We start from the raw sequence: 15,360 nt of genomic DNA, 5'->3' as shown, positions 1-15,360 counted from the left end.
TGCTGCCAAAAAGGTGGTCGAGTTGCAGGCACCTATAAATTCGTCGTTGGATGACTTTTCCGGACACGAGTTCCTATCGTCGATCTGTTCCTCATGTCATCCTCAACAATCACTCGAAGTCTGTCGCAACATTTCTGGGACACAGTGTATAACTGCAGGGAATGCACCGTCAGGTCTATATGTCGTACTTTTAAACTTTTTCTATGTCAGTGACGCTTGCTGCAAATCATTAGCACATGTATACACAGTAGGTTGCGCTACTAACAGACATTCCATCATGATCTCCAACATGTTGGTTCTGTCAATTTTTTTCTGTTAACACACTCTGTTCATTCACAATACTTTATTTTCCTGCTCAGCTTCAACGAGTAACATATGCTTCAATTTAGCAATTTAATTTCGAGGACTGTTGATAGGAGTAGCATCTGCTTCACTTAACCACCTTCGTTTCGCCACTGTATGTTCGTCTCCCGCACTGATGGAATGCTTCCGTTTTTGCACTTGCACTTCAGTTCAGATTATTTAACACGGTACAGTTTCTAAAGCGAAAGTGTAAACGTGCAAGTTTCTCACCTTTTCAGGAAATGAGCACTTCTTGGCCAGATGACGGTCATAAACTAAAGCAGATGTATCTCCAGAAACGTGAATGTAATCTTTGAAAATGGGGTTGTATTTTAGAGACGCGTTACAAGCAGAACTATCGATAACCTACGAAATGGGTTATTTGTGACTGTCGAAAGTATTCAGTACTTCTCTGAAACATATCACATGGATATACACTATTGGATATAAAAATGATTCTCTCTTTAAACAGTCATTAGATTTGTTTCTATCTTGACGGGTACTTTCAGCCTTGAAAGACATCGATTCCACCACGAAACGTGCGCAGAAGTAGAGGTGCTTTTGATATCTTGTCAATTGTGGGACTGCGTCAGATGGAGAGACTCTTCCATGTCAGCAAGTATTCAGATTTGCTGTAGCCTGTTTCCAGTATAGGCGGTGTTGTTTATTATTTTTGTTACGATGTCAATGTTTAGTAAAGCTGCAGATGTTGCAATTGCTCGTGAACTCGTGTTAAGTGTGATCTGAAACGACATATCGTATATGTATTAGCAGCACTGCTGCAAATGTAATTTACAAAGCCCTGGATTCTTCCTTCTTTATCATACCAGTTCTAAAAGAATTCCCTGAGAGTGACAGACACACCAGGACGTTGGCTGCTTGGTCAGCTACGTTTCCCCGCTAACGGGAACAGGAGTGGGGAGCCGGTGTGTGTGCCTCACCTGCTTCTCGCTAGAGGCGCCGCTGCTGTAGGTGGTGGCGAGCGTCGAACTGCAGGCCTCCGAGTACCAGGGCACGACGCCGTTCTCGGTGGCGCTCGAGATGGACAGCGTCCAGATGGAGTTGGTGTAGCCGTCGCAGTTGCAGTTGTCGTGGTCGCGCCCGCCGTTGCCCGACGCCCACACGAAGATGGAGCCCTTGCCGCCGCGGCCCTGCAAACACGTGGCGAGTCAGGCGGCCGCAGCTTCGTACAGCGACGGCAAAACGCCTCTGTGGTCTCTGACTGCTGGGAGGTGCATTGGGCACAACGACACAGCAGAATGGCTTCAAATGTGTAAGCCACCATCATTGAGTTACTCAACACTGATCTACAGGGTGCATCGTAGATCGGTGTGAATGCATTAGCGCCTAAAATGGTGAGGACAATCGTGAAGTGGAAGGGTCTTTCCTATAAAGAAGGTTCAGAGAGTTGGAGAACAAGATACCTTGATGAACCAAAACATTATGATCGCCTGCTTAATAGCATGTCACTCTGCCTATCTGATAGTATGTGTGTGTGTGTGTGTGTGTGTGTGTGTGTGTGTGTGTGTGTGTGTGTTTGTTTGTTTTGACGGCGGACTCGGACTGAGAATCCTGATTTTTTTTCCTTCTGCCTAAAGAGCAGAGTCAATATAGTGCCTCACAGCGTATATCGTGAAAGCATCGCAGCTAGGAGTTCTGTGTACTACAGTATTCGGAGTTCTTGTGTCTAAGATATCTTTGCTAACCTCAGTCAGAACGCACATTAACCGCGAAAAAATACACATTACGATTGCAACCAGACGTATGGAAAATCGATGAAAGAGTCCACCGGAAATTCCGTCAAGATAATTATATTTATCCTTAATGGCCTTGGTTCCAAATTATACTACGCGTGCAGCAAAAGTAAGAAATTGCAATGACAAAGCCGGCCCAGTGGCCTAGCGGTTCTAGGCACTTCAGTCCGGAACCGCAGGACTGCTACGGTCGTAGGTTCGAATCCTGCCTTGGGTATGGATGTGTGTCATGTCCTTAGGTTAGTTAGGTTTAACTAGTTCTAAGTTCTAGGGGATTGATGACCTCCGTTATTAAGTCCCATATTGCTCAGAGCCATTTGAACCAGTTTTCAATGACAAAAACTGAAGAGTAGAACGTGTCTTACAACCGTACAAAGCAAATATCTTTAAGCAATGATTACATAATAATTTTTCATAGAAAAAGTCAGTAGAGCAGGAAGTCAAATCGATACAGGGCGTTCAAACCTTATCAGACGAGTCATATAGAAGAAATAACAAGATGGCTGATCAGATGGCTCTGAGCACTATGGGACTTAACGTTTGAAGTCATCAGTCTCCTAGAGCTTAGCATAATTTAAACCTAATTAACCTAACGACATCACACACATCCATGCCCGAGGCAGGATTGGAACCTGCGACCGTAGCAATCGCTTGGCTCCAGACTGTAGCGCCTAGAACCGCTCGCCCACTCCGGCCGGAAAATAACAAGGGAGAAGGAAAATATTAAGTCGAAGGACCATTCTGAAAGTAGAGAACGCTTCGCTGTATCAACAGATTCCTTAATAGCACTACAGAAACTGAATATACACGTTTGGTACACACTTTGTTTTCTATTCCTTCCAGTCGCCTTTGTTGTTAAGCTACTTACCGGACTTTGGCAGAAGTTTGAACATACTCTCTTCACACCATGCCGTCGCCTGCCTATTCAAACAGGACACGACAGCACCCTTACCAGCAAGAAGCTGCTTCAGTTTTGGGAACAGGAAAAAAGTTCGGAGCTGCCAGGTGCGGAATGTAGGGAGAATGCTCGAAGATGTCAAACCGGAATTTCTTACTCAACAAGGCATTGGCAGGATATACCATGCAGCATGCGGACGTGCATTGTTAAGACAACAGAACAATTCCACAGCCTCTTCGGCGGTTCTGAGTAGCCCAACGAAGACGTTCAAGGGTAGGGCAGTACGTATCGTTGTTGGTTGTCGTCGATTTCGTGCCCCCCAACACGAGTGTACCAGAATACATAAACCATCAGTTTTTTAATTGATGCAGTTTTCTAATTTGAGTGGCTTCTGTGGTGACTGTGAATGACGCCACTCCGTAGACAATTGCTTCATTGTGGGGGTGTTAGTACGTATCTTTGTTGGTTGTTGTCGATTTCGTGCCCCCCAACACGAGTGTACCAGAATTCATAAACCATCAGTTTTTTAATTGATGCAGTTTTCTAATTTGAGTGGCTTCTGTGGTGACTGAGAATGACGCCACTCCGTAGACAGTTGCTTCATTGTGGGGGTGTTAGGACGTATCGTTGTTGGTTGTTGTCGATTTCGTGCCCCCCAACACGATTGCACCAGAATACATAAACCTTCAGTTTTTTAATTGATGCAGTTTTCTAATTTGAGTGGCTTCTGTGGTGACTGAGAATGACGCCACTCCGTAGACAGTTGCTTCATTGTGGGGGTGTTAGTACGTATCGTTGTTGGTTGTTGTCGATTTCGTGCCCCCCAACACGAGTGTACCAGAATACATAAACCATCAGTTTTTTAATTGATGCAGTTTTCTAATTTGAGTGGCTTCTGTGGTGACTGAGAATGACGCCACTCCGTAGACAGTTGCTTCATTGTGGGGGTGTTAGTACGTATCGTTGTTGGTTGTTGTCGATTTCGTGCCCCCCAACACGAGTGTACCAGAATACATAAACCATCAGTTTTTTAATTGATGCAGTTTTCTAATTTGAGTGGCTTCTGTGGTGACTGAGAATGACGCCACCCCGTAGACAGTTGCTTCATTGTGGGGGTGTTGAAAGAAAACCACATTTCATCTCCTGTAACAGTCTAGTCAGTAAACGTGTTCCTATCTCTTTCGTAACACTTCACGAATGCTAAAGCAACCCCTATGCTGGCAGATTTCTGGTCATCCGTGAGCATGCGTGGCACCAACCGCGCTCACACTTCGTGGTACCCTCCGTGCTGAATGATAGTTTCGTGCACAACTGAACGAGACACTTGCTGACATTGTTCATGCACGTCGGTTCTCTCGAATGATACATTACTGGGCATTAAAATTGCTACACCAAGAAGAAATGCAGATGATAGACGGATATTCATTGGACAAATGGTTCAAAATGCTCTGAGCACTATGGGACTTAACATCTATGGTCATCAGTCCCCTAGAACCTAGAACTACTTCAACCTAACTAACCTAAGCACATCACACATATCCATGCCCGAGGCAGGATTCGAACCTGCGACCGTAGCGGTCGCGTGGTTCTTGACTGAAGCGCCTAGAACCACTCGGCTGCAACGGCCTGCACACAACACAACACCCAGTCATCACGAGGCAGAGAAAATCCCTGACCCCGCCGGGAATCGGACTCGGGAAACCGGGCGCGGGAAGCGAGAACGCTACCGCACGACCACGAGCTGCAGACTTCATTGGACAAATGTATTATACTAGAACTGGTATGTGATTACATTTACACGCAGTTTGGGTGCATAGATCCTTAGAAATCAGTACCCACAACAACCACCTCTGGCCCTAATAACGGCCTTGATACGCCTTCAACACGATACCACAGTTCATCAACAATAGTGACGGGCGTATTGTTAGATGCCAGTTGCTCTGCCACCATTGACCAGACGTTTTCAATTGGTGGGAGATCTGGAGAATGTGCTGGCCAGGGCAACAGTCGAACATTTCCTGTATCCATAAAGGCCCGTACAGGACCTGCAACATGCGGTCGTGCATTATCCTGCTGAAATGTAGCGTTTCGCAGTGATAGAATGAAGGGTAGAGCCACGGGTCGTAACTCATCTGAAATGTAACGTCCACTGTTCAAAGTGCCATCAATGCGAACAAGAGGTGACCGAGACTTGTAACCAATGGCACCCAATACCATCACGCCGGGTGATACCCCAGTATGGCGATGACGAATACACGCTTCCAATGTGCGTTCACCGCGATGTCGCCAAACACGGATGCGACCATCATGATGCTGTAAATAGAACCTGGATTCATCCGAAAAACTGACGTTTTGCCATTCGTGCACCCAGGTTCGTCTTTGAGTACACCATCGCAGGCGCTCCTGTCTGTGATGAAGCGTCAAGGGTAACCGCAGTCATTGTCTCTGAGCTAATAGTCCAAGCAGCTGCAAACATCGTCGAACTATTCGTGCAGATGGTTGTTGTCTTGAAAACGTACCCATCTGTTGACTCAGGGATCGAGACGTGGCTGCACGATCCGTTACAGCCATGCGTATGAGATGCATGTCATCTCGACTGCTAGTGATACGAGGCCGTTGGGATCCAGCACTGCGTTCCGTATTATCCTCTTGAACCCAACGATTCCATATTCTGCTAACAGTCATTGGATCTCGACCAACGCGAGGAGCAATGTCGCGATACGATAAACCGCAATCGCGATAAGCTACAATCCGACCTTTATCAAAGTCGGAAACGTGATGGTACGCATTTCTCCTCCTCACACGAGGCATCACAACAACGTTTCACCAGGCAACGCCGGTCAACTGCTGTTTGTGTATGAGAAATCGGTTGGAAACATTCCTCATGTCACGTTGTAGGTGTCGCCACCGGCGCCAACCTTGTGTGAATGCTCTGAAAAGCTAATCATTTGCATATCACAGCATCTTCTTCCTGTCGGGTAAATTTCGCGTCTGTAGCACGTGGTGTAGGAATTTTAATGGCCAGTAGCGTATAATCCACCTTTTCTTACAGCCCATCTCAGATGACAGAGGGTCGCTCTGATCTCTCTTCGTCATGAACATCTGTCCTCCCATTTTAAAACATTACGCACCACATTCCGACACTGGCTGCATCCACTACACCTTAGCCTCAAACGAACACATGTGTGCGGTGAATGTTACAGGGTCAACATTTACAGCCTGGAGAAACTTCACAGTCGTCGGGATTCGCAATCGACACGGCCCAGCTCACAGCTCTCTCTGTACTGACCACGTGACGACGTCCGACTCGCAACAGTCTGCATCGCCCTGTTCACCAGAAACTGTGAGCGGCTACCAAAAAGGTGCACGAACTGTATGCGTCGACGTTCTTTACTTTCTGGATGGCCCTCGTACTACATGGTTTGCTCTCTGAGACCTACTGAACATCAGTAACCAGTATTATCATAGACATAATGATGTAGAATATATAGCCTCCTTATAATTGCATCGATGCAGAGAGCGTGAACACCACGGACACAGTATTATAGTGAGTAGTGACTTGTGCTCTCAGCAAGTGTCGTACGGCTGTATAGCACAACGCTGCAGTAACGCCGGGAGGAGGCGGCCGCCACTGACCTTGGTGATTCCCTCGATGAAGGCCCTCGTCGCGAGCTCGCCGGGCCCGTCGACGGTCTTGCCGTCGTCGTCGGGCCCCCAGGAGGCGCTGTAGATGTCGATGTGCTGCGGGTTGAGCGACAGCGAGCGCGCCTCTACCGCGTCCGTCACGTCGCCGTCCAGCATACGCACGCCTGCGACAGAGTTGGCGACCGTGACAGGAGCACTCACAGGTGGCTAGCTGCCTAGCTGCAGTTCTACAGGGCCCTTATGTGGGTGAAGCGGCGCTTGGAAACAGTTACATTAGCTTTCATTCCACACTCAACACTTCCTTAAACACAATCCACCAAGCTATGCAAAATTTTTTTTTAAATTAACTCTTTCTGGCGAGGGATCATTCCTGAAGCGTATGAAAAGAACAAAATAAGCGATTTTCTTTACGCACTTTTGTGAATGGCTCTGAGCACTATGGGACTCAACATCGTAGGTCATAAGTCTCCTAGAACTTAGAACTACTTAAATCTAACTAACCTAAGGACATCACACACACCCATGCCCGAGGCAGGATTCGAACCTGCGACCGTAGCAGTCCCGCGGTTCCGGACTGCAGCGCCAGAACCGCTAGACCACCGCGGCCGGCTTTACGCACTTTTGTCAGAATATTTTCACTTCAATATTGGAGAATTTTAGGATGGCAAATATCTTACAACACTACACAAAATATCCTGGTTACATAAATTAAGAAAAATTGCAAAATAATTAAGCAATTATCTTGTCGGTTTCTCCCCCATTAGCAGAGCCAGAGAAGGGCTGTTGAAAGCAAACACTTGCAAAATGACGTATTGTCACGATACTTTAATACGCTTTTTGAGCTACACGTCTTAAAACTATTAGATACAGCTACAACACAATGTGTTAACATCACCTGTATGTAGTACTTCGGATAGAACGACAGTAGTGGCTGTAACAGTGGCAGAAGACACGGTGGAAAATCGACTTTTCCTGTTGGAAGACGGCATGATGCATAGTTTTTAGCAGTTTGGAGGCGGGTCAGGTTGGAATAGGGTTGTCTAGGTGACAAAATCTTCGTGCCTGTTTTGCTCTTACACTGTATCAACAACTCTTAGTCATAGTTTCCGTATGTATTAAATTCATCCAAGTTCTACGATGCGTACCGACGCATGATAGATGCTCTTGGCCCCATGAAGGAATAAGACTGCGCCCCCACCTTGACTAGCCAACAAGGAACAGCAGCAGTGCCAGCCAAAGCACTTTCCCACTATGCATGTGGCACATCCTATGGCAGCACTTTTTTCCCGTAGTCAATGGGATGATAGTTCTGGGCTCCTAATCACGTTAGTGAAACGAGCCGATGTATTTAAAACGCCGAAACGGAACATTTTCATGTTCGTAATACGTTATTCGGTGTCTCCTGAATTTTCTGCTGCAACATCTTCGACATTTTTGTTGCTCGTTCGGATCGAAGGTTGTGTTGTCAGTTTAGTTGTGAACTGGTGTTGTATGACAAGAAGGCTACCTATAGCTACCGCCGGCCGGAGTGGCCGAGCGGTTCTAGGCGCTACAGTTTGGAACCGCGCGACCGCAACGGTCGCAGGTTCGAATCCTGCTTCGGGCATGGATGTGTGTGATGTCTTTAGGTTAGTTAGGTTTAAGTAGTTCTAAGTTCTAGGGGCTGATGACCACAGCAGTTAAGTCCCATAGTGCTCAGAGCCATTTGAACCATTTTTATTTTGAACCTATAGCTACCGCGTTGTTCAAGTTAGCTAGTGGCTATGACAGTGACACGTAACAATCAAAAAGTTGACATGAAGTGTACTACAACACACTTAGAATGCAGATGATTAGCATCTCAGCGCAACTTCGCAATGTAAGTATGAGCAACGCCATGTACGTTCTGCATATAATAAAAGATTACGCAGAGGGTTTTCATTCAGTAATCACATTTGCATGTCCACTGCTTGTGACAAGATCGTCATACGGCCCGTGCAAGTAGGAGAAGGGTGTGCTAGCACGTATAGCGATGAAGTTGGTATAGTTATAAGACAGTGCACTCACATTCGCAAGAACGGAAGGGCATCCGACCATCCAGATTTAGGATTTCTATTATTTCCGTAAACTGATTAACGTTAATGGTTGTTTCCATCGAAAGACCACGGATCGTTTCCTTCGAAAACCTGAGACCCAGAAAATATTAGATACAGGCTCCCAGGTAGATGCTATTTTTCTTGACTTCCGGAAGGCGTTCGATACAGTTCCGCACTGTCGCCTGATAAACAAAGTAAGAGCCTACGGAATATCAGACCAGCTGTGTGGCTGGATTGAAGAGTTTTTAGCAAACAGAACACAGCATGTTGTTATCAACGGAGAGACGTCTACAGACATTAAAGTAACCTCTGGCGTGCCACAGGGGAGTGTTATGGGACCATTGCTTTTCACAATATATATAAATGACCTAGTAGATAGTGTCGGAAGTTCCATGCGGCTTTTCGCGGATGATGCTGTAGTATACAGAGAAGTTGCAGCATTAGAAAATTGTAGCGAAATGCAGGAAGATCTGCAGCGGATAGGCACTTGGTGCAGGGAGTGGCAACTGACCCTTAACATAGACAAATGTAATGTATTGCGAATACATAGAAAGAAGGATCCTTTATTGTATGATTATATGATAGCGGAACAAACACTGGTAGCAGTTACTTCTGTAAAATATCTGGGAGTATGCGTGCGGAACGATTTGAAGTGGAATGATCATATAAAATTAATTGTTGGTAAGGCGGGTACCAGGTTGAGATTCATTGGGAGAGTCCTTAGAAAATGTAGTCCATCAACAAAGGAGGTGGCTTACAAAACACTCGTTCGACCTATAATTGAGTATTGCTCATCAGTGTGGGATCCGTACCAGATCGGGTTGACGGAGGAGATAGAGAAGATCCAAAGAAGAGCGGCGCGTTTCGTCACAGGGTTATTTGGTAACCGTGGTAGCGTTACGGAGATGTTTAACAAACTCAAGTGGCAGACTCTACAAGAGAGGCGCTCTGCATCGCGGTGTAGCTTGCTCGCCAGGTTTCGAGAGGGTGCGTTTCTGGATGAGGTATCGAATATATTGCTTCCCCGTACTTATACCTCCCGAGGAGATCACGAATGTAAAATTAGAGAGATTAGAGCGCGCACAGAGGCTTTCAGACAGTCGTTCTTCCCGCGAACCATACGCGACTGGAACAGGAAAGGGAGATAATGACAGTGACACGTAAAGTGCCCTCCGTCACACACCGTTGGGTGGCTTGCGGAGTATAAATGTAGATGTAGATGTAGATTGCTCCTTCCGTAACGACTTCGTTTCCGACGAACGTTAAACCTCAGTTTTGTTACTCTCTGTGTCCTGATCTGCCGAGAGACAGTGACGCCACCACACGCCAACTCTTGCAATTGATGACCTCTCCCATGGAGCTGAGGCTACAGAGACCGAGGTTCCCCTACCTGTAATCGAAGCTCAATACAACTGAGGCGCAGCACGGTTACAGCCACTGTTGCTGCCAGACGTGGCAGCACAGTGTATTTAATTTCACATCCTGTGCATCTCCAAGTCACCTACATGTTTAATCATGTTTCATTCCTACTGCAGTACATACAGATAATAAGTAAAATTTAGTTACGTTACATTCCTTATGGCATTTTAGTGGCTTGCAGTCTGGTTATGCGTTATACAAGATAATTCTGCTGCCTCTACCGCTATCGTTGTAAGCAACCCGCAATGTTACATCTGACCTTAAAAACCAAGCGCTAGATTTTCATATTCTGGCACTGGCTACGCAGAACTATTAGTCCTACAAAAAAATTAACGGGACATTGCTGTAGAAAATCTAATGCAGTTAAATTTTTTACTAGGAAACTTTTTCGCTAGACGCCATAGTTTTAGAGAGATTCAAGAAAAAACATATAAAAGTGACCTTCAAAAGCACTCTTCACCCTCCCTCACACGCTCAGCCCTCATCAGACAGAATTCCTAGTATGTTGCTGGTGTTCTCCCTCATACCGCTGTTCAAAAATTTGCTGCTGCACCAGTTGTTTCCCCACATCCCATCTTTCTCGACCTTCACTGACTTGCCTTATTCAGCAACCGATTCGGTCGAAACCTCAGATTTTAAAAATGACGTTTGTGTACATTATACCTAACAATTATGTAAACTTTGAGAGTTAAAACGAACCATCATTCAGAGGTCTTCTGGCTACGAGACAGCTGTGCTTGACAGAGTTGAGTTTGGATCAAATTGGCAACGTATTTAGTTTTAGCGTCTCAGTTGTAAAGTTGTTTTTTTTCCTTTAATTATCTTCATGGGCACATTTAAATAAATAATTTTAAGCAAATAGCTGACTATGTTCGTGGCGTAACAGCCCACTCAATACAGACAAACAAAGGTCGAATATCGGGAGATTTTTGTACAGTGATACGTACTACAGTGTTACATACTAGAAATTCTGACTAATGAGGGATGAGTATGACAGTGAAGTGTGTTAGGTCATTTTCGTACGTTTCTCTTGAATAACCCGAAAACCATGGCCTCCAACGGAAACAAATGTTAGTACAAAATTTGAATACATTAAATCTCCTACCGAAAGGTTCCGTTTATTTTTTCTGCAGGACCAATAGTTCGCGAGGAGCGGTCAACAGAACATGAAAATCTCGCGCATGGTTTCTGAAGGCCAGATATAACATTGCCGGTTGCGTTTTATTTATTTATTTATTTAGTTCCATGGGACCAAGCTGCTGAGGTCATCGGTCCCTAAGCTAACTTACTACTTAAACTAACTTACACTAAGGACAAAACACACACTCATGCGCGAGGAGGACACGAACCTCTGACGGGGGCAGACGGTCGATCCGTGACAAGGCGCCTTAGACCGCGTGGCTACACCGGGCGGCGCTGGTTGCGTAAAACGAAACTAGTATGGGAAGCTGTAGCACCCTGCATAGAAGACAGTCGGCGAACAACGATTACGTACGTCCCGCATCGCTCTGCTCTCTCGCTCTGGCTGTGTAGCATGTACCACAAATTCACTATTTTGCTTCCACTCACGGCTACGAACCTCACCTCACCGCTGTGTCTCTGATGACGCAGTGGTTACCGCACCTGCCTAGTAAGCAGGAGATCCCAGGTTCGAATCCCGGACGGGATACACATTTTCGTTCGTCGCCGCTGATTCCGCTTCATGTCCCGCTGCAGGTGATAGCAGTGGACCCCTTCAACTGACATATGGTATTGCACAGCTGCTGCGTCTGCGTCGTGTCTGTTCTTTCGAAGGAACATACACCGCGCATTCAAATAAAACTCTCCGAACCTGAACTGGACTCTGCTGGAACCATCGGCAGGTAGCATCGAGTATCGTACAGTGGAAGAAGACTGCACAAGTGTAAGACCATCGGCCCCATCAAAAACTGTCACTGCTCGTTGCAGGGGAGGGGTTCTTTTGAAGTGGGCACAACGACGTATAAACTACCTCGCAGACTGACACGGTACATCGTTTCGTCGACGGATGGGCTTCGATCTGCCTTACAGAGTGGCAGCAGACTCCCTTTGATTTGCCGAAAAAGTGGGAAACTTGTCATCTTTCTGACGCCCGGTGTTCCTGTAAGAAACTAAAGTTTACGCGCGCGGGATGATGATGATGATGTTTGGTTTGTGGGGCGCTCAACTGCGTGGTTATCAGCGCCCGTACAATTTCCCAACCTTTGCTCATTCCAATTTCGCCACTTTCCTGGATGATGATGAAATGATGAGGACAACACAAACACCCAGTCATCTCGAGGCAGGTGAAAATCCCTGACCCCGCCGGGAATCGAACCCGGGACCCCGTGCTCGGGAAGCGAGAACGCTACCGCGAGACCACGAGCGGCGGACGACGCGCGCGGGAGACCTCTACTTTTGATTTCTGCGCAGTGCAGAATTCAATATTTTTCCACACAGTTTCCGAAACTGCAATGAATGGCGAGGCGATGCTACAGGGGCAAAGAGAAATTAATAGAACAGTATTCGCCTCCAGAGACGTCCGGAGACCTACAAATCCTTACTCGTTACGAAGCTCCAGTTTCAGCATGGAGTCATTACATCGTCCACAAAGAACAACTCTCGCATCAGTGTACGTCAATTCTCCACCAAGTGAGGTATTACGTCTCCTGTACCGCGTCCAGAATATAGCACATTGTGTAAGGACTCTGGCAGTGACACAGAGGCTTTTTTTTATTGTGTAAAAATATGAGAGGCGAATACATGTATTCTGTGCTGCTGCCACTTACGATGATCTCATGTGTCACTGAACAATTTCGTACGTTTCATCTATGGGAAGAAATACCCACTTTTATCGAAGAAGAAAAACAGAAGTACGTCAAACCCTTTGCAAAAATGGAGTCACAACGCTCTAATCATCACATGTAATTTAGAAAATAAAAATCACTGTATTTCATTTTCGTCTATTCTGATCAAGGTCTTTTCTGACTTTATTTACTGGAAAATAATAGCGGCAGATGTAAAACGTAGGTGCCTTGATGACGCATTCTCTCTCTCTCTTGGTGTTCAGTCGGATCCGTGGCCTCGTACTGGACCAGGTCCTAATGCCTACAATCTCCGCAGTGATTTTGGTCGCCCAAATACAACAAAAGTGTGCCTTCTTGAGAAGTACGTAGCCTCCAGGTTACACCGCTTAGGAAGTTGCCGTCGCAGTACGCTCCTAACGCTGCAAGACTGTTGCTGAGGCCACCTAAACAGGTCTGATCGGTGTGCATTGCTTTCCTAATAGCTCTGTCTGATAATTCCATGTGGACAGTGAAAAGAGGGCGGATCAGTTTCTAGACGGCTGGTGTCTCTTCACAACTGAGAGACAGGAAGGTAATGACAGTTAAAGGATTTCGGTAACAGAGATCCGAATGCTTGTGCATTTTCTGCAGCATATGCATAGCAGAAATAGAAATCTGGCGAAATAATCTCTTAAGGTCAGAGGAGTGATAAAATATCTTTGGAAATTTGCTCGTTAATTATTAGTACGAGATTCTTTTCGGATAAGAAGGGAACTGCACTATCGAGGGCATATTCGGATAGTAAGGAACATGTCAGTTCTGAGCTGATACTGTAGACATTTCGAGAGTTTGACCATTCTGCCTGGAATCATAACAAGGCACAGCAGCTAAAGAAGAGCAGTAAGAAAGCCCTCGACAGCCCTGTGGAGAGGCGGGAGACTGCAGTTCCCAACAGCGGCAGCGGAAGGCAAGGGCAGAAGGCCTAAACCGACTGCGGTTTACGGGGCCAGGAGAGTAAGTGTCCCGTCAAATTACGATGTTTCTGGGACAGTTACTCGAATTCTGGGGAGCATGAAAAAGTTTGCAGGTGTTAAGCGAATCAGCAGTCAGTTTGATGCGCAGCCCATGAGACTTGGGCTACGTCTCTGAGGATTCCGACCAGAGTGCAATGTTGTAGGCCTACTACTGTACTGAAAAGAGCAGCCATCGGATGTGATACCTATCGCACAGCCTCATGTAGCGTCTGCATCTCCTCTCCTCTCCTCACAGCACTCCATTTTGATTTCATCCTCAGCCAACACCCCGGACTCTTTCATAGCCCAGGATTGCAATGCGCGTGATCACCCCCATGCTAACTGCGGGAGCATTACGGATCGGTTCGCGCGGCACCTGACTAAGGCAGAGACTAGGTCGCCTCGCGCTGGCAGCGCCGTGCGCTCGCAGCTGGCGCCTCTAGGCCGGACTCACCGCCGACGCGGGCGCCGAATGCGACGCCGACGGCGCACTCGGAGTTGTTGGCGACGGCGGCGACCTCGCCGGCGCAGCGCGTGCCGTGCCGGTTGGTGTCGATGAGGTCGTAGCGCGGCGTCGGGTCCTCGTCGTGGTTGTTGACGTCGTAGCTCGCCTGCGGGTCCTGCAACACAGGGGCGAGCAGCCAGTGCCAGTCAGATGAACACAACAGCGCAGCTGCTGTCACACTGCTCGTCTACTCTAGAGTATCACTCCCACGCAGTTGCAATAAATATGCCATCGACTATGCTAGTACTTGGCGCCTAGGATTTCACTGTGAAAATATCAAAGCTAAAAAAAGAAAAGAACCATACAGATTACGATATTAGTGCTACATTATCGGAGCCTGTTCGGTGATCTGAATATCCGTGGTCTCCTGTCTCCCTGGAATAGGACGCACAACAAGAACATTGCGAACATTTAGAGGGGAAGGCATACGGAACAGTTTCAGCATTCACGATGGTTCTATCATACTGAGGCGCTTCTATAAAGGTAACTGCGTACATGAAGCTAGGTGACATACTTTAGATAATCGGTGCACTATGTTACTTTCTCTCCAACACTTTGACATGAAAACGTCTACTCGTTCGTCGAACTTGCAAGTCTGACAAAATACCGCCAGATCTGAATAGCTACTAACTACAAGGCTAATACAGTAGAGTCTTGACAATTCTATGTGAACAGGACTGGAATCATTTTGAACTATTGGCAACTCGGACTATCGAAATTTGTGTGGAAGAAAGGAATAATATTATTTTGAAAAGAATACAAGTGTCTAAATATGAACTTTATCATAAAGGTTTACATAGGTATTTACATTGGCAGAACAAAGTTAATCTGCTTCTCAAATAGTGATGGAGTGTTTTCGTTTGGTGCAGCTTTTAATGTTTCTTTATTTACGTGACCATTACGGCACTCCAACTTCAGTTCTCGAT

General features: G+C 46.4%; 1 protein-coding gene across 1 annotated transcript in view; it reads right to left on the bottom strand.

Annotated features, from left to right (window-relative positions):
• LOC126095397 (furin-like protease 1) overlaps positions 1-15,360 on the bottom strand; it is a 256,503-nt gene that overhangs the window by 88,501 nt on the left and 152,642 nt on the right. Inside the window, exons 5-7 of the mRNA XM_049910198.1 lie at positions 14,384-14,549; positions 6,631-6,803; positions 1,284-1,493 (exon numbers count right to left, since the gene is read on the bottom strand). Coding sequence (XP_049766155.1) covers positions 1,284-1,493; positions 6,631-6,803; positions 14,384-14,549 — 549 coding nt within the window. The remainder of the gene's footprint in view (positions 1-1,283; positions 1,494-6,630; positions 6,804-14,383; positions 14,550-15,360) is intronic.

Source organism: Schistocerca cancellata, chromosome 8, assembly GCF_023864275.1.
Source record: "Schistocerca cancellata isolate TAMUIC-IGC-003103 chromosome 8, iqSchCanc2.1, whole genome shotgun sequence".
Taxonomy (NCBI): domain Eukaryota; kingdom Metazoa; phylum Arthropoda; class Insecta; order Orthoptera; family Acrididae; genus Schistocerca; species Schistocerca cancellata.
Note: the sequence above shows the minus strand (reverse complement) of the source record. Positions and strands in the feature narration are given on the sequence as shown.